The sequence below is a fragment of the Nomascus leucogenys genome, chromosome 13, assembly GCF_006542625.1.
Source record: "Nomascus leucogenys isolate Asia chromosome 13, Asia_NLE_v1, whole genome shotgun sequence".
Lineage (NCBI taxonomy): Eukaryota > Metazoa > Chordata > Mammalia > Primates > Hylobatidae > Nomascus > Nomascus leucogenys.
This window is the reverse complement of record NC_044393.1, coordinates 100,939,683-100,965,763: the sequence shown is the minus strand read 5'-3', so window position 1 is coordinate 100,965,763 and position 26,081 is coordinate 100,939,683. Positions and strand designations below refer to the sequence as shown.

General features: G+C 43.8%; 1 protein-coding gene across 3 annotated transcripts in view; it reads right to left on the bottom strand.

The window, feature by feature from the left end:
* Positions 1-26,081, bottom strand: part of ACTR3B (actin related protein 3B) — a 1,003,497-nt gene that overhangs the window by 929,631 nt on the left and 47,785 nt on the right. For 2 of the 3 annotated variants that reach the window (XM_030826236.1, XM_030826237.1), the window contains 5 exons: positions 17,645-17,740; positions 15,396-15,503; positions 11,531-11,674; positions 8,427-8,600; positions 6,810-6,902 (listed from right to left, as the gene is read on the bottom strand). In XM_030826236.1, coding sequence (XP_030682096.1) covers positions 6,810-6,902; positions 8,427-8,600; positions 11,531-11,674; positions 15,396-15,503; positions 17,645-17,740 — 615 coding nt within the window. Of the gene's footprint in view, positions 1-6,809; positions 6,903-8,426; positions 8,601-11,530; positions 11,675-15,395; positions 15,504-17,644; positions 17,741-25,495; positions 25,627-26,081 lie in introns of those variants that run through there. The other variant, XM_030826238.1, reaches the window with a different exon arrangement.

The following is a 26,081-nucleotide window of genomic DNA, read 5'->3' as shown; positions in this document are numbered from 1 at the left end:
AGGGAGGCTAAATTCCCTCCAGACCCACAGGATCGCACTACTCTCCTTCACCCTAGCGCTGCACACAGATCCTGCTGCTGGAAAACCCTTCCCCTCCCATGCTGCATTCCCTGCACTGACCAGGTCACACCAGCCTTCACTCCGACCTGAGTTGATCTGAGTCTTCCCATAGGATGGCCGTCAGCCACATATGGCAATTTTAACTCACAACAGTTAAAGTTTAAAACGCTGTTCCTCAGCTGCACCAGTCACATTTCAGGGCCTCAGTGGCCACCCTGGGTAGCACAGAGACAGACACTGCCATCACCACCGAGCACCACTGGAGAGCACAGACCCGGATCCTCACACTCCTATCCACACGGAGGCCCACCCCAGGCTCTTGCGGCTCTCCCAGCACAGCCCTGACATGCCCTGGCTGCTCAGCGCCCACGGTGGGACCTGGCGCTCTGCAGGTGCTCACTGACGTTACTCGATGTTGCCACAGTGGCGGAGCTCCGCCATCCACATCTCCACCGGCCTCCCACGGCAACAGGTGTCTTAATGTTCTTGTGGGCTGGGCAAGTCAATGTCCAATTTCCAGTTGTTAACATCAGCCTTCCCTTCCCAGTAGACAAAATCATGCCATTTGGGGATTTATCAACAGGAAGCATCAAATAGAAGTTATGAGGGATATTAGTGTGGAACTGGGGTAAAAGAGCAGAGCTCTGGAACCTTCTCTGCCCGCTAGCCTGACCAAACCAGAGCAGCTACCTTTTTATCTGTTCACATATTACACTTCAACCAGGACTTCATCTGAATAAAAGACCTATTTGAAAAGATGAAAAAACCAATGATATTTATTTTCTTCTGATTTTCTCTCTTCAAATATTAAAGGTATTTAAACATACTCTTAAACATTAAAAATTAAAAATAGAGCCAGCGCAGTGGTTCACGCCTATAATCCCAGTGCTTTGGGGCTGAGGCAGGATGATCACTTGAGGCCAGGCTAAGTTCAAGACCAGCCTGGGCAACAGAGCAAGACCTCAACTCTACAAAAAAGATTTTTTAATTAGATGCAAGTGGCCGCCCACGCCTGTAGCTCCAGCTACTTGAGGGGCTGAGGTGGGAGGACTGCTTGAGCCCAGGAGGTCGAGGCTGCAGTGAGCTGTGATCACACCACTGCACTTCAGCGTGGGTGACAGAGCAAGGCTCTGTCTCTAAATAATAAGTATATATTTATTTTATATATATAACTCATTTACCCTGCAACATGCTTCTCTAGTTTAAAATGCATTAACATAATTATATATATTCAATTCAAGTAATTTGTTACAGAAAAATCAATCCCTTTGCTATAGCAGATGTATTCACATCTGCTTCACAAACTTCATGAAGAGTTTTTAACAACTCCCAACCCACTGCTGGACCCAGACTGCTGGAGCAGGCTAAAGACATTTTATTGCTGGCCCCACTCTCCGTCCTAGGTTTGTTTCCCACTACCTTCCCCACCACTGTAGGCTCTGGCCAAAACAGGCGCCGCAGGCATGTGCCCACTCTCCTATCTGCGCTCATTATCTTCCCTCCACCTGGCCTGTCCACCCATCCCCAGCTCTGCAGGCCAAGCTCTCAGACTCAGCTTCAGATGGCAGCTTCTCAAAGCCTTTCTTGATCCCCTCTAATTAAATGCAATCTGCCCCTTCTCTCAATTACCATAATTTGCATGATTCACTTTAATGACATTTAGCTTGTAGTGGTTCCCATCAGAGTTATTTCAGTATTTTTAGCTTTTTTATAAGCTCTTGAAGACAAGAACCGAACCATCTCGTACATACTTAAATCCCCTAATTGAACAACAGTGTCTTGTACCTAGTAGGTACTCAAGTACCTCCTGAATAGAACTGAGAAGTAGAAAGACATCCATTACATTACAAAGCAATTCAAATTGGCTTCCCCCTCAAGTAAAGCCTGCAAGTTACTAAACACTGGCTGATCCAAGAGTGGGCTGGCGCTGATGGCGGTTCTCAAGTTAACAGCACATTGGAGTCACCTGGGAAGCTTTTAAGATCCAGGTGTCCAGGCTCCACCCAGCCCAAGCCCAATTACATCAGAATCTCCCAGGGTGGGACCCAGACTCTGGTCCATTTTAATCTCCTGGATGAAGCCCATGGCGGGCCGAGGCTGATTTTCACCTGCTCTCACACAGAGGCTTCCCCGCAGGCCCCGCCCCTGTCATTCCTGGAGGCGGAACAGATAAAGCAGATGTGTAAATACCCTTCTCTCGTCTACAAGTCAGACTGAAATAAAAATCAGTCAGATGATGGCTACTTTCATCTAAAAATACTGTTTTGCTTGTTTAAAGATTCTGAATTTTTAGTCAAACTCATAGAAGCAGAGAGTGGAATGGTAGTTACCAGGCACTGTGGAGCGGGGAGATGTTAGTCAAAGGGAACAAACCTGCAGTCAGAAGATGGGCAAGCTCTGAAGGCCTAATTCCAGCATGGTGAGTACAGTTAGGAAGAGGGTACGGTGTAGTAGAAATCTGCTAAGAGAGGAATCTTACATATTCTCACTGCACACACTGGAAAAGGCAGCTGTGTGAGGTGATGGATGTGTTCATTAGCTTGATTGTGGTAAGCATTCCACGATGTATATACCTGTATCAAATCATCACACTGTACACCTTAAATACACACAATTTTCCTGCTCTTGTGTGTGTGTGTATATATATATATATACATATACATACACAATTTTTACTTGTCAATATACCTCAATAATATACCTACTAAGTACTCATAAAAATTAAAAATTATATTTCAATAAAGCTAGGGGAAAAAAGATTCTAAATTTTCCAAGCCATCTTTTATTCTCACCTTCTATGTTCTTGTCCTCTCCTCGTCTGTTAGTCTGAGTAACATAACTCAGTGGCCAGGAGGGTTTCAGCAGAACCTAAAATACACACCTCCTACTTGCTTCGTAGTGCTCACTCCTACCAACCATCCCTTGAAATATAAACAGCCCAGCCCCACTGGTCCAGACGAGCGCCTCAAGGCACAGGTGTGGCAGAGGGAGAGCGACCACCTCTTCTGAAGCCAAAAGCACACCTTCAGGGCACCCACTCTGTTGGTCTATGTGGCTAGCACAGCTCACCAAATGAGGCTGTGGAACCAGTGAAAGCACACAGGTAGCAGAGGTCAGGAATCGGCCGCATCACTCCTGGAGAGAGGGCGTCTTACCCGGCAAGAGTGGCCCAGCAGGTTGGAAGCGCTGCATAGTGGACAGAGGAAAGGCACACCCCTAAGACTCAGGAATGCGTGGCTGTCCAGAGAAAGGCGACTGCGTGCTCTGCAGAAGTATTTGCAGCACGTCTTCTAACCAGAACAGTGTTTTAGAATTATTTTTAAAAACCACAAACCTACCGATGTGTGCACTTGCTAACAGATGATTCGGGGCATGCTCTCCGCTGCACTTAGGAGCAAAAGGAGTTAGAGAAGGGAGCAGAGCAGGGAGTGCACCAAGCAGGAGCAAACCTTGTCAGTGCAGCTTCACTGCTCAGATACTGCTTCTGGAGGGACCCTCGTCCATCCCACACAGTGAGTCCATCTGGGAGGGCCGACAGCTTCCAGAAACCAAGTCAGCAGGAGCCCTAGCCAAGGAGTGTGTGATTCTACCCTGGGCTGTGAGCAGAGCTTAGCAGTGACTCTTCCACAGTCTTTCCTAAAGGCAGCACTGACTTGCTGAGGAACTAGCAAAGGCCGCACCTCGACAGGCACCACCTAAGGAGGGTCCACAGATAATTATCACAGGCCAACCCAGACAGTATTGGAATGAGGCTTTCATAAGTAACTCCTCACATGTCTACAACAGGCTCTCTCCTGCTTCTGTAAATAAAACTTTACAGGAACCCAGCCACTCCTAGTCGTTCAACACAGTCTTCGGCTGCTCTGGCAGAACTGAATAAATGCAGCACAGACCATACGGCCTGCAGAGCCAAAATGATTCGCCATCTGGCCCTTTACAGAAAAAGTTGGCCAACTCCCGGTTTCATATCACCATGGGGAAAAAAAACACTACAGCAGCTGTTACCTGGCAGGCTAATGCACAGAAACGGGCATTCTTAGGCCTCAATATTAAACTTCAACTTAGTCATCAAGCTCCATACTTTGGAAAGAAGTCCCTTTTTTGGTGGCTACAGGAGAGGCAGTGGTGCCCACCAAACATTCTATCCCCCTCCCGCTTCCAGTGCCCGGTGGAGGCTGACCCACGTGACGGCCCGTGGAGGAGGGGTAGAATGACCCGCCAGCTGTCTCCTCCCCGGCAGCGGGGACCTGAGGCGATGTGTTCCAGAAAGGCAGCCACAACATGGTGGCAGAGCCTTCTGCTGACCCCACCAGACATGAACCATGTGCAAAGAAATAAACCTTTGCTGCTAAACACTGAGATTTTGGATTATTTTTTCTCGTAACATCTTCTGGTCTACTCTAACTTAGAAAGATGGCAAAGGAGGTGACCTCCTTCATGTCTCTCCTTTCCCACAACGGGGCATAGAGCTCAGCTATGTGACAAAGGAGAAAGCATGGCCAGCCCTAGGACATTCAATCCTTCCACCTCTCAATCCTACTTGAATTCTCTATCACTTGCAAGGTACTCATAACACTAGAGAGGTCCTGTACAAAAAAACCAAGACGGCTAAGGGAAGACAGGATTTATTCTGCACAAACTTGACAGCCAGGGCCAAGCTACACCCTTCTGAAAGCCACAGAGAAGAAATAATTATCCTAGTGACAAAGTGGTCAGGGACAGGGTTTCCCTCTTTGAAGAATAATCTTGCTGGCTGTGGTGGCATGTGCCTGTAGCTACTTGGGAGACTGAAGCAGGAGGATCGCTTGAGCCCAAGAGATCAAGGCTGCAGTGAGCTGTGATCACGCCACTGCACTCCAGCGCGGGCAACAAAAAGAAGAATCCTCTTCCCTCCACATTTTACATAATTTTCAGTGTGATATGGTGGAAAGGCATGAGTTTTCAAAGACGCGGGAAACGGGCTTAAAAGCCAACCATGCCACTTGGCAGCCACGTGATCTCACCTAGCACATAACCCAGGCGGCTTTTGCCACCTTTTCCCAACTCTGGGGCTCAGTGTCATTATCTACTAAATATGGGGCTCCATCTACACGGTCTCCAAGACCATCTCTACTCTAAAACTTCTATAAAGTCCAGGGAGCTAAACTGTCAAACAAGAAAATTCCCACCCCATAGGAGCAATCTGTAACTGCTGGCAGTTTCCTCTGCTTTATGATGGGATTAAGATTGAACATCGCTCCCTGCTGCTGCTTTCACTGATGAGAAGACACAGCTAATGTCAGGCGGGATTGAAGTGGGAAGGGCATGACCTGCCATCTTTCTTAATTTTCATACTCCAGTCTCTTTTTAGTTTCCCTTTCTTTGTACTTTTTGTTAGACAAGTGTTTAACAGTATGCAGTAAAAACTGAACTATAATTTGTTTACATCCACAAAAGTCATCTAAACAGAAAAAAATTTTAATTATAAAAAAATTTTAACAATAAAATTTCAAACAACTTTCAAACACAAAATGGAGAAGGTAAAAGTTATCCATCATTCCACCCCAAAGATACGTTATTTACTTTAAGAGTTTAGCATACATAATTCAAAAAACATGCCAACTATATTTTATATAAAATGAAATATGTAAATTTTACAAGCTCCTTTTTCACTTAATATATACTGTAGTTATCTTTTCCTCTGAATTTATATTGATTTACCTCATTCTTTTTAAAAGCTACATAGTATTCCAAGGTACAGGTGACGCAATGCTGAGTGCTGTCCGTTGAGCCTGATTCTCTTCTCTGTACAATTCAGCGACCTGAGTCTGAATAAGGCGAGTGAGTCATGCCACTGAGCTGACAGTGCAACTCACTCAAGCAAAGACTGATTAAAGGTGCAGAAAGGCTAACTGCCCATCACCTCCTGCTGGCCATCTCTGGCTGTCAGCAGGATTTCTTTTTACTCAATAATCACATAGACTAGATTTTCCTCATTCCAGGTTTCAAAACTCCCTGCAATCCAAGAATTTTGAAAAAAAAAAAAAAAAAACATGAGCATATTCTATCTGACTGTCCCATTTGGGGCTCTAACTTCTATCTGACAACACCACATCGGCACCAAACCCAAATATGCATGAAACGAAACCAATGGAGTTCACGGAAAGCATGGGGGAGGGCATCGCTCTTACTTTCAATCGATATGTGTGGCTAAAACTTAAAATATATCTTGTCAGATAATAATAAAATATATTTACAATACTTAAATACTTCCAGTTGGCCGGGCATGGTGGCTCATGCCTGTAATCCCAGCACTTTGGGAGGCCAAAGCAGGTGGATTGCCTGAGCTCAGGAGTTCAAGACCAGCCTGGGCAACACGGTGAAACCCTGTCTAAACTGAAATACAAAAAAAAATTCGCTGGGCGTGGCAGCATGCACCTGTAGTCCCAGCTACTCAGGAGGCTGAGGCAGGAGGATTGCTTGAACCCGGGAGGTGGAGGTTGCAGTGAGCCGAGATTGCACCACTGCACTCCAGCCTGGGTAACAGAGCAAGACTCCGTCTCCAAAATAAAATAAAATAAAATAAAAATTCTAGTTAACTGAGTCATATTTCCATTTTCTCTTAAAATTATACTGTCTTTAACAAATCCTATGAAACAGAAGGTGAAACAGGAATATCTACTAGTAATTGATAGTAATACCATCTTCTAAGAATTATGGGCCTTTAATTGTGGAATGAAATCAAAACACCTTACCCAGGCAGCTCATACCTTATACAGTGGACGCCGCACATCAATGGGGCAGTTCTGTATTACTTCATCAACAACATCTGAGATGGACTCCATAAAGTCTGGGTTGGCAAACTGAATTGTATATCAATATAGAAGAAACATTACACATTTCTCTCAAATAGAACAACATGAACACTTCCTTAAAGTAACTTTAACAAATATACAATTTATTATAACTTAAAAGAATTCACATTGGAATGAAGGATATGCCAAATAAATCCCATGTGACTACGTGTGCGTGGGGTGGTGATGACACATTTCTCCTCATGAGGTAAAGCGTATGGATTTAGTGAAGAAAAAATACCAACAACAACACAGACAGACCATCCCCACCCCATGAATACACAGTGATTCAGCCTAGTAAGAGCAGTGGAGAGTGTGTGCATGATCTACGTGACACGCAGTGAGAAACATGACTTTGACATATCATTTGACAATATTCGTATTATGAGAAAATTAGGATATAAGGAAAAAGAAACAGGTTCAATGAAAGATTAATTAAACCTGGTCTAGAAGATGCAGGGAAGTGTTTTGTTTAATGAGAAGTGTTTGTTTAACATGAAACAATCCACACGATAATCACGTTATTGAATAAACAGCCATAGATTCAATTCCATAAGTTAAATAAGCTAAAGTATAACTAATTCAACTCAATTACATTTCATTTGAAATATTTTAAAAATCAAAGTAAGCTTGAATGTGCACTCTCAGAGGAAGCAGGAGGACATTCAGTTGCTCACCAGCTGTTCACTGGACATTTGACTGTTCTATGTCCATTTCAAATCAATACTATTAAAAGTGAGCATTCACTAGGTTATCATTGTTATTATTTTATTCTTCAGATTACTAGTGAGGTATACATTCTATGCTGTTTCTCTGTACAAAATAGTCATATACACATCTAAAAACAAACAGCAGTTTGTAACCCACCTACTGAATATAAACTGAATTAGCCAGGAATATACACCAAAATATAAATAAAATGCATTATATGTAAATCTTAAAATGTGCCTCTTAATTACTGCTTTCTGCAAAAGTACTAATAATTCCTTGTGACTACTAGTTAAAATGATGACATTTCTAATTCTTAAGATTATCTAAATAATAGAAATGCTGGCCTTAGACAGAAGCTTTACCAAACTTGCAGCAGGAACAGAGCAGGACCAACTGTCCAGGGTTAAAATTAGAAGTTAGGAAGGGCAATCACCAAAGATAGAAAGGTTATATATTATCCCACTCTTATGCACAGGCAACAACCTCCATATAGTCCTTGAGATTAGCTACTTGTAATGTTAGCATGTGACCACCCACAACCCTTGGAGATTACTTTTAATTCTATTATCATCTATTGCTCCTAAAAGTCTTCCTAACTATTTGTGGTATAACCCATCCTTAACTATTAAAACAGATAACCAGCTCTACGGAGAGGCAAACTGAACAACCTGTCAAGCAGACAAACTGCACGGGGGATGCAGGGAGACGGAGTGACAGCCACCCTGCTCACAGGCCCTTCACTGGGAACTGCTCTTTCTGCACTCTGGGTGGCAGTATTGCTCCATCCACACACTTGAGCACACGAAAAAAGAAACATCTTACCTCTGGGTGAAAGAATATTTCAGGTCCCAGGAACCTTTCGTAACCAACGTCTATAACAAACTTCTTCTGGTTGATCGCATTGATACCCGTGTACTGTTTGATCCACTTCCGGGGATCCACATCATACTTGGCAAATTCCTTGACTATATCAGGGCAAATGTAACAGTATTTCTCCTGCATACACACACAAAGATGTTGCCAGGCATTAACAACTGCCCAGTGTCTCTGCCCTCAGACAAATAACAAGGAACCCCATGCAGTAAACACACCCTAGGATCAGAACCGCCCCCATCGTAACTCCAGTGTGGATATGCGTCAAGCCTCATATTCCATCGTCTTTCATGTTAGACATGGTTACACTTGGACTTTGGACAGGTCAGTCTGCTTTCTCTGCAACTCAGCTATTAATCTCAGCCTTGGTCTTTCCAATTCTATCGCTATCATATCTGAAATGATGTCTACAGGTGTCTAGAAAGCACCTCGTCTTGCCTTGTTCCTCTCAGGTGCCCCCTATGGCCTGCCCTGGCACCTCACTGTTGTCCACACTGGACCAGCGGACCCATGCTGCAGCCTCAACTACCAAGTGCAGCACTGTCTACACCCTAAACCTGACTGCAGCGGCTTCTTTGGGTCCCATTTGGGTCCCAGCATGCCACAAGCCGGGTGGCCACTGTCAACTTGCTGGTTGTTAATCTGGTGTGGAGCTGGCCACAGCACTGTCGTCAGCTCCACTGACACCATCTCTTTGCCTAGAGATAGTGTACCTTGTTGACTGGGTATTCCAAGTCCCTCAATCAACACAGATTTATTGTCTAGGCACTTGGGATACACAAGGTAGCAAAACACACAGATCCCTGCTGAGATTACACTCTAGCTGGGAGTCAGACAACAATAAGCAACCATAGTAAGTAAATGACATGGTAGGTTATACAGTGATAGGTCCTGGGGGAGAAAGGAAAAGCAGAGTCAGGTGGGAGGACTGGAGCCGCCAGGATGCTGCTACTGCTGCTGCTGCTGCTGCTGCTGCTGCGAGAGAACTCGCTAACAATTACCACCCTGCACCGACAGGCAGCCTGAGGGATGCGAAGTGTTTCCTGAGTATCTGGTGAGATGAATGTTCCTGGACACCTTTGTGTTGATATGTGTCTTTAGAGCTGGCCTCAGCAAAGCAGCAGGTGACCCCCAGGTACTCACTGCCTACGGGAAGCACCAGGTGGGCTGCCCAGCTGGCGCTCAGCACACCGTGGAAGGAATGGCTCTCTCAAGGACCTCCAAAGACATTCTTGTGGTATTAAGTTTAAAGTTTCTTAGCATCCCTGAGACATATTCTAAAGCCATCTTCTGGGTATCTTGGACATACTCTAGCGGAATTTTAAGAAGACTGACAGGCAAGAAGTGTTACACAACCCTGTGTTCTTTGATGACACAGAGAAACAGGGTCAGCTGATTACAACCTCAAATCTAACAAGACTGGAGACAAAGGTATTCATTTCTCCTCACAGGCCTGGTCAACATCCTACAGCATCTCAGCTTACTTAACTCAAATGCTTCCTAGGAGATGCTTCCATTGAGTTGGGTGCAGAGTAACAGGCTTAATCTTAAGGTTCAGGATTCATGCTGCAAGGGTGGTGTGTTCACGTTATACACTCCCTCAGGCCTGCTCACGACCACAGAAGGCCATGGCAGTAAAGGGAAGCGGGGGGAGCTCTAAACCACGCCTTTCAGGATCTGTTCCTTTAAAGAGAGAAGTGAGGCGAGAACTAACAGGGCTACCCCACACAGCAGGGCCAGGGCAGCTGATTCGGACGCTATGAACGGAGTTTCTTTTACTCCCAGCCTTCACAGCGGGGAGACACACAGTCACATCGAGCACATCAGCCCAGATTTCAGGGTCCAAATTGGAACCCCGACAGCCCGTGAGGAGAGGTGAAGGCCCAGCACGAGGGTCAGGAAAGCCCCTCCTTGGCAGTGCTGCTCAGCAATCCCGGAGGAAATAGGGAGGACTCAGACTCACTGGAGTGGACCCTGGCCATCAATAACAAAAGGCTCAATTCTTTTTTTTTTCTTTTTTGAAATAGAGACGAGATCTCGCTATATCGCCTGGGCTAGTTTCGAACCCCTGGCCTCAAGCAACACTCCCACCTCGGCCTCCCAAAGCCCTAGGATTATAGGTGTGAGCCACTATGAAGGGGCTCAATTCTGACTTACATTTCTAACAGATGTGGAGTGGCAAGGGAACTTGGATCAAATAGTCAAATATTCTTCCATGGAGGAAAGGCAAAGAAAGGAGAAGGTAACCCCTTAAGAAATATTTTAGTCTAAAAAAGAATGTCTAATGATACCTCGGGAAACCTTCCCCTGAGATATGTGGAAGGGACCACGTCTTCCCCACGTCACCATTTCAGCGCTGAGAGCCCCCTTCCCAGGAATCTCTGGTCCCAGGTAAAGCAGGGCAGGTCATACCCAACTGCACAGCCTGCCTCATGCCAGTGCCTCCTGACCTAAAAACACCTCGGGAATCATCTCTGGTGCTTCCTTTCCTTCAACCAGCCTCAGTTACGAGGTGCTGAGAAGGGAGGAAGGCAGTGAGGAGAAGGGTGGGTGTCAGGCTCACCCCCATCAAGGTCCGCTACACTCAGAAACTGTGCCGTAAAGGAAGAAGATGCTTATGGCCACACGTCACACCCACACCTGTGTGTGAATTTTGTGCAATAGCTCTGGATCCTAGGGTGGCAGTGTTCTGCTGCTGTGGTCGCCTCCTGATTCTACAGTGAAGCATGGAGGCAGTATGGAAGGAGCGCTCTGGTAGATGAGGCTCCGGCAGTGAGGCTCCAGCTGAACAATGCTGCCTCTGGATGCTGGTACACTGCACCAGCTACCAAGCTATTCTCAGTGACAGCTGGAACCTCAGAGCATCTAGTTGGGAAGAGGTTAAGTTTTACATCTTCAGCCCACTTAACTCAAGGGGTAAAACAAATCAAGCTCCACACTCATGGGAAGGGGAGAGGAAGGAAAGGAGGAGCGGGGATGATGGCACCGAGGGGAAGTATGCAGAACACCATCTCTCTCACCCCCAAACCAGCCGGTTTCCCGTCTGTTTTTACCTTAATGGCTTTTGCGGTCTCCAGTGACTGCTCAGGAGGGATTCCCACCTCCCTCTCCCTTAGCAGCTGTTGAATGAAATACGTAATATCTCTACCTGCAATCGGGATGTGTTTGATGCAGCTTCCAATTACATAACCTTCTGCCTAGGGAAGAAGAGGAGGCAGAACAGCTGTGTTAGTGATTCTGTGGTGGAGAGCAGCCTGGACTCACGAGGTTTCCTGTCTCGGCCTCCCTGTCTGCCCCTCACAGCACTGACAAGCATTTACAGAATCCCCACCCTCTGCAAGCTCGGTACAGAAGGTCTTTCAAAATGACTGCATATGCAATTCCATTAATATTCAAAATTCCAGATTATTCCAATAACCTGACACACTCCAAAAGCAACCAAATGATGTCTTCATTAGGAATATGAAAAGAAAAACCACATAAGATAGTTCATTTCCAAAAAGTAATGCTGTCTGTGAGAACACTAAACTCAACAGATTTTTTTCCCTAACAAAAAGGAAAAAGTTTTATTTATAAATTGTTAAGCCAACTATAAATCTACTTATGTTTAAAAGTCAGCAATTTGGTTAATACATAGGGCTTAGATTCTAACAACCTGGACTCAAATCCTGGCTCCACATTTGCAAGTTTCACATGCTTCAGCCTCAGCGTGTTTGTCCATCGTATGGGGCAAACAATACCCTGCTGGGGCCAATAATACAGTTCAGATGAAACCGTGTGTCGAGCACATAGCACTGGTTTTGGGGGTTGGGGGCCTCTCATTCCACTGCCTCCCTAAGCCAGTGAAGGCATGTCTGTGAGGGGCCAGGAAAGGAGGGTGACCACAACCTGGGCCAATCAATGGCAGGGCCGGTGTCAAGTGTCCACATGCCCACAGCAATGATGGGCCCAAAGCTCCCTCATCAGCCTTCCTGTGGGCACAGACCTGCCACAGGAGCCACAGGCTTGGACACACATCCGGCTTGTTCTATAGGGGATGGGCAGGATGCTGACCGTCAGAGTGGACGACGCCTACCGCTGGATCAGCCGGTAAAGACACTCAGGTTTCACGTTACAGCACATCACAGCTTCTGTGCCACAATCCCCAAGTGAGACAGAAGGGAACAGAAGTGAAACGCTGACTTCATTTTACAGATGTATTCATTCTAATAGTTGCATCTAGTCACCAGTAAAGTTGCAAGGACAACTTACTGAATTCCTCCTATGGTATTTTTTCTGATATACCTAACTTCTAGAAGCAAAAAAAGATTTAGCCTTTCTGCAGAGTCCAAGTATTTGTGAAGTATTTTAAGATGGAGATAAAAGATAAGTACAAATTACTAAAAATCAACTTAAACCCATAAAAATAATATTAGCTTTCTAACACATAAACTATTCACAATTACTATATTCTATGCATTACACGTAATATTTTCTAAAATACTGTTAAATAAATATCAACTCATGACAGTGGTAAAAATATTAAAACAAGATACACGTCCAACAACAGAAAAATAAATTATGTACTTCTTAAATATATTTTCACAGAATATTTAACCACAAGAGAAAAAAATTAGGGTTAAATTAATATGCAAAATATAACCTTAGGATTGTATTATATGTAGAATCCCAAACCAGACATGAGACATTCCAATTGTGTTTAAAGTGTGTGTGTGTGCACACGCATGCACACGTGGCTTAGAAAAAGAGCCTAGGCCGGGCATAGTGGCTCACACCTGTAATCCCAGCACCTTGGGAGGCCAAGACAGGCAGATCACCTGAGGTCGGGAGTTCGAAACTAGCCTGACCAACATGGAGAAACCCCGTCTCTACTAAAAATACAAAATTAGCCGGGCATGGTGGCACATGCCTGTAATCCCAGCTACTCAGGAGGCTGAGGCAGGAGAATCGCTTGAACCTGGGAGGCAGAGGTTGCAGTGTGCCGAGATCATGCCACTGCACTCCAGCCTGGACAACAAGAGTGAAACTCCACCTTCTAAAAAAAGAAAAAGAGCTTAAAGACTACACAGCTAAAAGTATAATACGGGTCTTTGGGCGGCTTTAAAGGTAATTTTATTTTTTCAAATTTTTCTATTTTCTCCAAATTTTCAATGACTAATGTAATTTTTATAGCTGGGGGAAAAACTGAACTAAGATACGATTAAAAATCTTTTCAAACAACTTTCTTGGTGGGCCTGGACACGCTGTGAAATGTATTTTCTTTCCTTTTCCTAAATCAGACATAAGAAATAGGCAAAGAACCAAATGGGGTGCAGGCCAGGGGCCTACGGGGGCCTCATCTTGGATCTCAGCAGCACAGCTCTCTGAGGAAACGGCAGCCTTAGTTCTCGGTGAGTGCTCTGCACCCAGGGCACTAACTCTTCTCGAGATCCATGGAAAGGAGTGCTGAGACTGGCTTGAAGTGGGCTGAAGTCTAGAGCACACTTCACAGGGCAGGGCAGCCACCTCTCCTCCCCACAGGAAGGACACATGGCCAGGAGTACAAGGTATGGGGGTGGGAAGTTGGCTTTTTTCTCCCTGACTGTAGGCACATCGACCATTAAGCCTTTCCACTGCAGTGATTCCTAACCTTCAAGGAATTAAAGGCATTAGTATTAGTACATCGTCCCATCACCTTCTCAAAATGAAATGGTGACTACTTTTTCAATTAAATGAAATGCTTTTTGAAAATCCTAACTTGCATTTTGAAAGAGCTGTGTGTGTATGTAAATATATACACATACATACCCCCCCATATACATATGCAGAAACATATCTGTAACATAACAGAAGTAACTAGCAATGGTGGTTCCTGAGGAGACCTCAAAGGAGAAAGACCAGGATGAGCCTGACTTCCCTCTGAACACCCTCTTCAGACACTTCCGATACATTTTCCAAAAAAAATGAATTTAAGATAATTCCTTTAAATAGTCCATTGGACCAAAAGAAAAATTCAGAGATCTCTTGAAACCCAAATTAGGAATCACTTCTCTGAAACCAAAAAGTGGTATTGAAGAGCCTTCTGCAAGCCAAAATGTACAATCTCCCCTTCTAGGCTTTTAAATAATTTTTTTTTTTTTTTGAGACGGAGTTTCGCTCTTGTTGCCCAGGATGGAGTGCAATGGCGTGACCTCGGCTCACCGCAACCTCCGCCTCCCGAGTTCAAGCGATTCTTCTGCCTCAGCCTCCCAGGTAACTAGGATTACAGGCATGCACCACCACACCTAGCTAATTTTGTATTTTTCGTAGAGACAGGGTTTCTCCATGTTGGTCAGGCAGGTCTCAAACTCCCGACCTCAAGTGATCTGCCCGCCTTGGCCTCCCAAAGTGCTGGGATTACAGGCCTGAGCCACTGCACCCAGCCCTTAAATAAATTTTTAAAACAAAAAGCAATTTTCCAAGCCTGAGCTGGTTGCCATTCACATCTTTTCACAGAACACAGATGTGCTCCTTCAAATGGCCATGCACTGAACCTACAAACTGAACATCCAAAATGGGTGTCTATCTCCCAACATGTCAAAATAACCCCAGAAAATGTTCTCGTTGATGTTACACCCATGGGGATCAAGCAGAGGCTCTGAAGATCCAGAGACATCCTGGACATTCTCTGACATTCTGACTGTAGAACTATGCCACCATGAATTGAAAAATTGCCAAAGCCACAATAATTGGCCATATTTTTCATTCCTTCCCACATACTTGGGGAATTCCCTTATGTAAGGTGGCAAAAAAAATAAAAAACTTTTACTATCTTTTCTAAGTACAACTATCATCTAAAATGTATTTTCATTACAGAAGGGTGTTTTTTTTTTAATTCCATCCTTACCTCGAATCAGGTGTTAAGCCTACAGAGACTTATATATTAACTATTCTGCTTACCACTGGGATAACATGGGTGACTCCATCTCCGCTGTCAATGACTATGCCCGTTAACGTACGTTCACCCACTTGTCGAGATGTCCAAGATGCCGCCAAGGCCAGCACTGCCTGGAGAAAAGACATGGAAACCACTCACACATGGGAACTCCTTCTAAAGCATCTACCTGCTCCTTCCAGGTCCAATCAACAAACTCTCTTACTTAATATGTCTAAGTAACTCTTTCCTTTTCCTATCCATCCTGTAACCCCTGTGCCTCAAATTCCAATTCAAACTTGGACAACTAACATGAAAATGTGGAGTACTTAAAACTATAGGAGTCAAGTTTTCAATAAAGGAATCTGGCTGAATGTGGTGGCTCATGCCTGTAATCCCAACACTTTGGGAGGCCAAGGTAGGCAGATCACTTGAGCCCAAGAGTTCGAGACCAGCCTGGGCAACATGGTGAAACCCCATCTCTACAAATAATACAAAAATTAGCCAGGCGTGGTGGCACGCACCTGTACTCCCCGCTACTTGGGAGGCTGAGGTGGGAGGATCCCTTCAGCCCAGAAGGTCGCAGCTAGAGTGAGCCATAATTGCACCACTGCACTCCAGCCTGGACAACACAGTGAGACCTTGTCTCAAAAATAAAAAAAAGAAAGAAAGAAAAAAACCTAAAGTTTTACAAAGAAAAGCCAGTGAAAAAGATATTTCATTATAGAATCATAAGATTTTAGTTTCTAATTCATTGGTTTCCGGCGTAGGGCCACAGAATGGCAATGAGGTCACTTGTGGAGTTGTTTAAAATACAGATTACTAGGCTTCATACCCAGAAATTCTAATCTGGAAGGTACAGGGTAATTTTTCAACCAAAGAAAATGTTGCCCCAAAGGGAACATCTGGCAACATCTGGTACCATTTTCTTTGTCGGGGCAGGGAGTCTTGAGGTGGGGCTGCTGTCTTCTAGTGGGCAGAGGCCAGGGATGCTGCTAAGCCCCTTGCAATGCACAGGGCAGCGCCCACAACAAAGGACTACCCAGCCCAAAGCACTGAGGGTGGAAAACCCTGGTCGAAGATGAAGCCCAAAATCTGTGCTTCTAAAAAACATTCTCCAGGTAAACTTGCTGCACAGACCACTTTGAGAACCACCAGTCTTATGTCTCCTAAGGTGTTTCCATAATGCCGTGGAATATAAATAAGTTAGCCGGGGGAAGAGCTGTAGTTAAATGAATTTGGAAGTGCTAGAATACATAGATTTTGACACAGGAATCCTCAGAGCCTGGACTGTGCTGACAGGCACTGTGAATCAGCCCTCTCGGGCTGCAGGATGCAGCACCGCCCAAATTCATCTTTTTTTTTTTTTTTTTTTGAGACAGTCTCGCTCTGTCGCCCAGGCTGGAGTGCAGTGGCGAGATCTCGGCTCACTGCAAGCTCCGCCTCCCAGGTTCATGCCATTCTCCTGCCTCAGCCTCCCGAGTAGCTGGGACTACAGGCGCCCGCCACCACACCCGGCTAATTTTTTTGTATTTTTTTAGTAGAGACGGGGTTTCGTCGTATTAGCCAGGATGGTCTCGACCTCCTGACCTCATGATCCACCCGCCTCGGCCTCCCAAAGTGCTGGGATTACAGGCGTGAGCCACCGCGCCCGGCCTCCAAATTCATCTTTCTATGGAACTTTTCCTCCTCCTCCTCCTTAGAAGTGACTAGTATTATGCAGAAAATATTTGGGCAACACCCATCTCATTTATCCCCCAAAATTTCACTCAATTCCCTTATATAAGGTGGCAGGCAAATAATGACCAAATGCAACCAAAAAACATCACACCAAGAACCGCAGCTTCAGAACAAGTTCTGCGAGCTCATGAAAACACAGGGTCCCTCAGAATCAAGTACACCGGGACTCATATGAGCCCAAAATCAGAAAGGGGAAACCTCTAAAGGTAATTATTTTGTTTTTCTGATCAAAGTAAGTCAAAGATGCCAAAAGAAGAAACACATCTACACCTATATCTTGTCATCCAGATAAAAATGCGTTAGACTTTAATGCATGTAAAAAGAGCCAGACGACGTCTATACCAAAAAATGGCATAAATATAAAAGTCACGGGACACGTTCCCTATAGTCCTGAATGGCATGGGAACGGGGGGAGGGAGTGGAAAAAGGAAGGGCGCACAGCGCAGTCTTCTAGCGGAGAACCTTAGAAAAAACCGTTTCTTCCACTACTAGACAGCTCAGGTGCTTTAGGAATCACAAAAATAACTGTTTTTACCTGAACTGCAATGTAGAGTCCTGGTACGTTAAATGATTCGAACATAATTTCTGCAAGATACTCTCTGTTTTCTGGTGTATTGAGTGGAGGTTCTGTCTGTAAGAAAACACTCACTATATTTAGTGTTTACCCAAATTTCATGTAAATACATCAGAACCATAAACACGTTAACCTGAAAGTATGTTAGCAAGCACATTATACAATTCCCTAATTTTACAGATAGAGGATGCCCAAAGTGTATTAAAGAAATCTGGCTGTGGGCCTTAAAAGCTTTAAGATGGCAGAGTAAATATCTCTCTGAAGGCTTCTGTTCTTATTACCCACCCAAATTAGAACAAGTTACAGAAAAAGAAACTCTGTCTTCAATAACATAACACCTAAACACCCTGAAACTGAATACCCCAGAAGCAAGTTGCCAAGGGCTGTGAAAACACAACCAAGACGAGTGAGGACACCAAAGGCGAACCGGTGACTTCAGGTCTCAGCAAAGGAGAGCCAGAGGAGCAGCAAGCCCTTGCTCAGGACAGGCCGGTGTGAGGAGCCACAGGGTGGCAGAGCAGGCAAGGTTAGGCCAAGCACCCTTACAGTCCAGCGGCAAGAGAAGAGTCCAGGGCAGAGCACAGCTTCCCCCAGACGCTGCCCAGGACCCCCCCAGCCTACCCACACGCCATTAGTCCAGAAGAACTCTGCTCATTCAGAGACGAGTAAGGGGCACAAAGAAGCCAGCCAACAGTGATATAAAAACACTCAAAGAAAAAGAAAAGGGACAGAGAAAAGGGGAAAAACAAATGGCAGACAAAAAACACATATCTAGGGTCAGGCGTGGTAGCTCACGCCCATAATTCTAGCACTTTAGGAGGCTGAGGAGGGAGGATCACTTGACTCCAGGAGTTTGACACCAGCCTGGGCAATATTGGGAGACACCACCTCTACGAAAAAATTTAAAAGTCAGCCAAGTGTGGTGGCACATGCCTGTGATCCCAGCTACTCGGGGGGCTGAGGTAGGACCACTTGAGCCTCAGAGGTGAAGGCTACAGTGAACTGAGATTGTGCCACTGCACTCCAACCTGGGTGACAGGGCAAGATCCTGTCTCCAAAAAGAAAGAAAAAAAAAACGTATCTGGAAAAATACTGAAACAAAGCAGATAAAAATTCCCAAGAATTTCCAAAGACATTTCCAAGAATCCAAGTATCTATTTTAAAACAATAATCATCATCAAACAGGAGGAAATGACAGATAACAGGAACAGAAAAAGAATAAATAAACTTGATTTTTGTCATTCAACAATATACTACGAACATTTTTCCCTGTCAACAAATATGGGGCTATATCTCGTATTTAAAACTGAAAAAATAAAAAGTCTCTGGACCTTTGGGCAAAACGTATGCATTACCCTTTATTATGAACGAACTGTGCTCCCCCCACCTCCAGTTCATACATTAAAGCCCTAACTCCCAGTGTACTATAATTGGAAACAGGGCCTTTCAAGAGGTCATCACAGTTACCTGAGGTCATAGGGGTGGGGCCCTAATTTGATAGGACTGGAGGAAGGTCTTCTAAGAAAAGGAAGAGGCACCAGAAATCCATCTCTCTCTCCTATTCTCTCCCCACTCTACGCTCACACAGGGGAAAGGCATGTGAGGACACAGCAGGAAAGGTGACCACACACAAGCCAGGAAGAGGGCCACGCCAGGAGCCAACCCCGACGGCACCTCGATCTTGGACTTCTAACCTCCAGAACTGTGAGAAAATAACGAACTGTCTGCTGTTTAAGCCACCCAACCTGTGGTATAAACAAAATTATAGCAACCGAGTAGACTAATACACCCCTACGACAGGGAAAGTACAATCAGCCTCAGCCTTCAACACGGCTACATTTAACACTAGGACACATGGGGCCACACACTTAGAGTCTTCAAGGGAAGAAGGTACGACCCAAGAATTCTACATCTGGCCACAGTGTCAATCAAGCATGTTACAAAATCAAAATATCTAATATTTGAGATGATGGATATGCTAATTACCCTGATCTGATAACCACACATTGTATGTATCAAAACTTCACTCTGTACCCCATAAATATGCACATTATTTGTCAATTAAAAAAATAAAACACTGAAAATACTAAGGAGAAAAAATATATATCCTTAAACATATAAGAACTTGGAAAATTTCATTCCCATGAGCAAAAATGTATGGGTTCATGAACTAGTAGAGGATAAACTTTATCCAATCAAGAAGAATGCAGGAAGTCCAGCAAAAGACTTACACTGAGCAATGAAGCCATTTAAGATGTAGGAATAAAGACTTTTCTTTGGCCAGGCACGGTGGCTCATGCCTGTAATCCCAGCACTTTGGGAGGCCGAGGCGGGTGGATCACCTGAAGTCAGGAGTTTGAGACCAGCCTGGCCAACATGGTGAAACCCCATCTCTACTAAAAATATAAAAATTAGCCAGGCATGGTTGTGTGCTCCTGTAGTCCCAGCTACTTGGGAGGTTGAGGCAGGAGAATTGCTTGAACCTGGGAGGCGGAGGTTGCAGTGAGCTGAGATCGCACCACTGCATTCCAGCCTAGGCGTTGGAGTGAGACTCCATCTCAAAAAAAAAAAAAAAAAAAAAAAGACTTTTATTTTCTGGGAATTAAGAACAGAGTGTAAATGTTATAAATTTTAACGGAAAAAATGATATGAAGTTGAGCAGTGTACAAGGAAAGAAGGAGAGAGTGTAACGACACTTGCCTCTTACAGTGACATCAAAAGATATTATTTAAAACTGATAAAGTATCAGAGGCATTAGTAAACATAAAGTTATAAATGTTAACACTAGAATAAGTTTAGTAACATCATTAATCAAAAGCAGGTGGTGGAGAGAAGGAAGGGGAGGCAAGAACATGTGGCAATACCAACCTGGTCACTGATTACAGCAGGAAGGAGATAGTTACCCCTAAACAAATACAGGGTAAATATATCAAATTATACTAAAATATGCAAAAATGAGTCCTTTTAATTATTACTAAGAACACACACCCAATACAAAGCAAAGAGAAAAACAAGTCTTCAGTTAAAAAATACTAATACATAAATAAAACATATTAAAAACATGAAGCATAACATTTTTAAAAAACAGTTAAGACCAAACATATCTGTCACACAGTAGCATGCCATACCAGTCCAATTAAGAGATGTGAAGTCAAACTGACTGGGATCAAATCCCAGCCTTCCACTTTACTAGGCTTGGTAAGCTATTTCCTCTCTCTCCTTGAGTCTCCTCATGGGTAAAGTGCAGGTAATTAGTACCCCGCTCAGAGAGTTGGAAAGATTAAAGGCAGTCTAAATAATGTGCTTAGAGCAGTACTGGACACACAGATGTGTTCAATGGAAGTGAGTTGCTATTATTAAAATTATCAGCAAATATAAATGGGAAATTCAACTACTAAAAGTATCTCAGTTAAAAACAAAAACAAAATCAAATTACATTCTGAGTTTAAGAAACCCAACTAAAACAAAGTAGCTTGGAAAGGTAAAAAGTCAACATTGTCTGTATCAGAAGATCAGAAACAACCTAAATACCCATCGCTAAACACTTTGGAACAATTTTAAAAAATGAACTCTATGAAGAAACAATCTCTATGATGAATTGTTAAATGAAAAAGAGAAAGGTGTCTCCATTCCGTATACATTCTTAAATATCCTTCTGCTTCAACAATTTGTAATGAAAACTTCTTTTTTTTTTTTTTTTTGAGACAGAGTCTCACTGTCACCCAGGCTCGAGTGCAGTAGCCCAATCTCGGATCTCTGGGAGACTCCACCTTCCAGAATTCAAGCAATTCTCCTGCCTCTGCCTCTGCCTCTGGAGTAGCTGGGATTACAGGCACATGCCATCACACTCAGTTAAGTTTTGTATTTTTAGTAGAGATAGGGTTTCACCATGTTGGCCAGGCTGGTCTTGAACTCCTGACCTCAAGTGATCAACCACTTCGGCCTCCCAAAGTGCTGGGATTACAGGCGTGAGCCACCATGCCTGGTGTGGTAGCCGGGTCTGTGCCTGTAGTCTCAGCTACTCAGGAGGCTGAGGCGGGAGGATCACTCCAGCCCAGGAGGTCGAGGCTGTAGTGGCTGTATGACTGCACCTGTGAATAGCCACTGCACTCCAGCTTGGACAACATAGAGACTCCCTCTCAAAAAAAAAAAAAAAAACCAGGCTGGGTGCTGTGGCTCACACCTGTAATCCCAGCACTTTGGGAGGCAGAGGCAGGTGGATCACCTGAGGTCAGGAGTTCAAGACCAGCCTGGCCAACATGGGGAAACCCCATCTCTGCTAAAAATACAAAAATTAGCTGGGCGTGGTAGTGCACGCCTGTAATTCCAGCCAGTCGGGTGGCTGAGGCAGCAGAATTGCTTAAACCCGGGAGGCAGAGGTTGCAGTGAGCTGAGGTGGTGCCACTGTACTCCAGCCTGGAAACAAGAGTTAAAACAAAACTCTTGTTTTTTGTTTTCTCAAAAACAAAAAACAAGGTGGGGGGAGAGGGGAAATAATGGGGACTCGTTCAATGAGTACAGAGTTTCAGTTTTGCAAGATGGAAAAGTTCTAGAATCTCTTACACAACAGTGTGAATATAGTTAACACTACAGAATTGTACACTTAAAAATGGCTAATAGGGTACAAATAGTATTAGGTTTTTTTTTTTTTTACAATTTAAACCAAAAAAAAAAAAAGTTTAATTCAAAAATCCAAGGTGTACAACAGTAGGCATATTGTGTTACCATTTGTGTAAAACAAAACTGTGTGCTAGCCGGGCGCAGTGGCTCACGCCTATAATCCCAACACTTTAGGAGGCTGAGGTGGGCGGATCACGAGGTCAGGAGTTTGAGACCAGCCTGACCAACATAGTGAAACCCCATCTCTACTAAAAATAGAAAAATTAGCCAGGCATGGTGGCACATACCTGTAGTCCTAGCTACTCAGGAGGCTTGAGGCAGGGGAACTGCTTGAACCCAGGAGACGGGGGTTGCGGTGAGCTGAGATCATGCCACTGCACTCCAGCCTGGGCTACAGAGCGAGACTCCGTCTCAAAAAAAAAAAAAAAAGTGTGTGCTAACCCATATGCCTACACACAATCACCCCTGGAACATGAACAATCAGCTGGCTAAGAACTGGTAAGGGCGGCTTCCTCTAGGCAGGAAAGAGGCAAGGGGGGCATGCACCCTAGAAATCTTCCAGCACCTTTTCAGTTCTGCATTGTGTGTGTATCACTTCTTCAAACAACAAGCAAGCAAATCTACCTACCAACTAGCCTGGCACTTTAAACTCTGGCACAACAGCTGGTGCAAAGTTCAAACACGCTGCCCCAAGGAAGTTTTAGTCACTGTAATTAGAATCCATTAATTCCTGGATGGGAGAGAGGAAGCCATCTCAAAATGTGGAAGGGAGAATAATGAAGTCATACTCAAACACAGGCTGCAAATAGGGAACCTAAAAAGCACTCCACAACATGTTATTTATTTCAATGCTCCTACTCAAGGGCTGAGGAGATTAAATTTGCTAATAGCAGTGAAGTATCCAGAACAGTTAATAGTATAAATGCTAGTGATTACTACTTTAGATTTCCTTCATTTAAAGCACATGAGTAAGAGATGTAGATTCCAATAGCAGTGTGTACGATCTCTCTCTTAAGGTACTTCCTATCAATCTGAAAAATGGGCCTGATAACATTACCTATCTCAGAGGGTTGTTGGTGGCATTAAAAACTGAATTAATGCTTGTAAACACTTAGAATGGGGCTGGGCACATAGAAGTACTCAATAAACAGCCATAATTGCCAATATTGTATCTCATTCCAGAAGAAATAACACATTAACTAAAGAAACCTATGTTTCTCATCTTGAATAGGAACCCAAGCATAATTATAAGTGAAATAAACAAAACATTTAAACTGAGTAGAGGTGGGGAAGTATCAGGAGAGAAAGGTTAAGAAGGTATGAAGATTTCTGAGTAGAGCTGGGGAAGGTTTCTTGACTCCCAGCAAAGAGCTGCCTATTTAACCTGAAGCAAAAACAGACCTGTAGGAAGACATCACCAACAAGAATCAGATTAACCCTGGCTCCCTTCATTCTCTCTGGGTCTAAGTTCAGTGTGAAATGATGATCCAAATAAATCCCAGATGGATGAAGATTAAATACAAACATCAAAGGAAAATGGGTTTTACCACATACAAATTTCAAGTTATGGATGTCCAAATGAAATAACCAAAAAAGAAAGGCAAAAAATTAACTAAGTAAAACTAACCTGCTGCAAATATAACAACAAAAGAAGCTTTCTATCTTAATTATATGAGAGCTTCCAGAGAATAAGCAGAATGTGGTATCTATGTACAATGGAATATTATTCAGCCTTAAAAAGAAAGGAAATCCTGGCACATGCTTCAACATGGATGAAGCTTGAAGATGCTAAGTGAAATAAGCTGGTCACAAAAGGACAAATACTATATGATTCCATTTATATGAGGGCCCTAGAGTCATCAAATGTATAGAGACAGAAAGTAAAATGGGCATTCCAGGGGCAGGTAAAGGAGTAAAGAGAATTCGTGTTCAACGGGGACAGAGTTTTAGTTTGGGAAGATGAAAAGGCTTCTGGAGACAGACGGTGGCAAAGGTTTGTGAATGGGCCTAATGCCACCAAGCTGTACATTCAAAAATGGTTCAAATGATAAATTCTGTTATGTGTATTTTAGAATAAAAAAAAGTTAAGTAAAAACAAAGTTCATAGAAATCACAGCAACAAGAAAAGCAATAAAACAATGATATGTAAAAGAGCACAGGGCATGAACAGACAGCTCGCAAAAGAGGAAATACAACTAACGTGGAAAAAATGTATAAGGTCAAAGTTATCAAAAATGCAAATTTAAAGCATATGGTAAATTTTAATCCATTAAATAATCAAAAATAATATTAATGCTGACAAGAGTACAAAGGAAGCAATCCTCTTGTACAGTGCTGATGGCAGTCTGAAATGGCACACTGTGCAGAGACTAATAACATTATTAATACTGCTGAACTCCATAATCAAACACTGCTAGTTCTTTTTAAGTAAAAAAGACTCGAAATATAGGAAAAACTGTATGCACAAAGATTACATTATTTCTTATAAAACCAAGAAAATGACTAAAAATAGTGGAACTGCTAAGCAGGAAATACCTACTAGATAGATTATCATATAGCTGTTAAAATAAGGGTTATGAAAACTGTAAGAAAATGAGGAGTATAATATAGAGTGTAAAATCATTCTAAAAATGGGTAAAAAGATTAAATGAAAATACACTAAATGTCAACAGTACCTATGTTAATGTGATAAGACTATAAAAAGTCCCATAGATACCTTCCAAATTTTCTATACCATACTTACAATTCTACTATAATGAAGGGGGAAATCATCTCTATGTGAAGGTTAAACTCCGAGTTATGGCTGTGGGGCAAGATCACACAAACTCCTAATCTGACTTCCCAATTTCTTTTTTTTTTTTTTTTTTTTTAATCGAGACGGAGTCTTGCTCTGTCGCCCAGGCTGGAGTGCAGTGGCGCAATCTCGGCTCACTGCAAGCTCCACCTCCCGGGTTCACGCCATTCTCCTGCCTCAGCCTCTCCGAGTAACTGGGACTACAGGCGCCCGCCACCACGCCCGGCTAATTTTTTTGTATTTTTAGTAGAGACGGGGTTTCACCGTGGTCTGGATCTCCTGACCTTGTGATCCGCCCGCCTCGGCCTCCCAAAGTGCTGGGATTACAAGCGTGAGCCACCGCGCCCGGCCTCTAACTTCCCAATTTCTTAATGTATTTTATCCACAGTCAGACTTACGGCAGCAAGATGGCAACGCCAAGCAGGAGACAGCACATCTCGCCACAGCTTCCTCCTGGCCAGAGGCTCCCTAACCTGGGTGACACTCTCCAGATAGGTAAAATTCAGCCAGAGTTGTGAAAGCAGCTGAATCTCTCCTTTGCTACTGTCTTCATGCCTTTGAGTGACACCACTATGGCAGGCATTGTGAGTTGCTCTTACCAACACTGCAAATTTGTGACTGACAGACCACTGATCTATGATGGGAAATGGCAACAGGCCCAGAAAAAAGCATTTCCCAGACTTCCTTGTGGACAGAGATGACTGAGTAAGTTCTGGCCAGTAAGACACAAAAGCTGGAGTATGGTTGCCACGAAAGCTCCTTACAAAGCTGAGGTAGACTCAAGTAGTAAACTTGCCTCCTGCCCTTAACACCCTCTTCCTTCCTGGAACACACAGGTGATAGCTGGAGCTGCAGTAATCAACTTGTGATCATGAGGCATCCTTAGAATGAAAGCCCTATATTCAAAACACTAGAGTAGAGAGATCCTTAGCCACACCAGAGAGCTGCCATATCAGCACTGGACTCTGCTACAAATTTATTTAA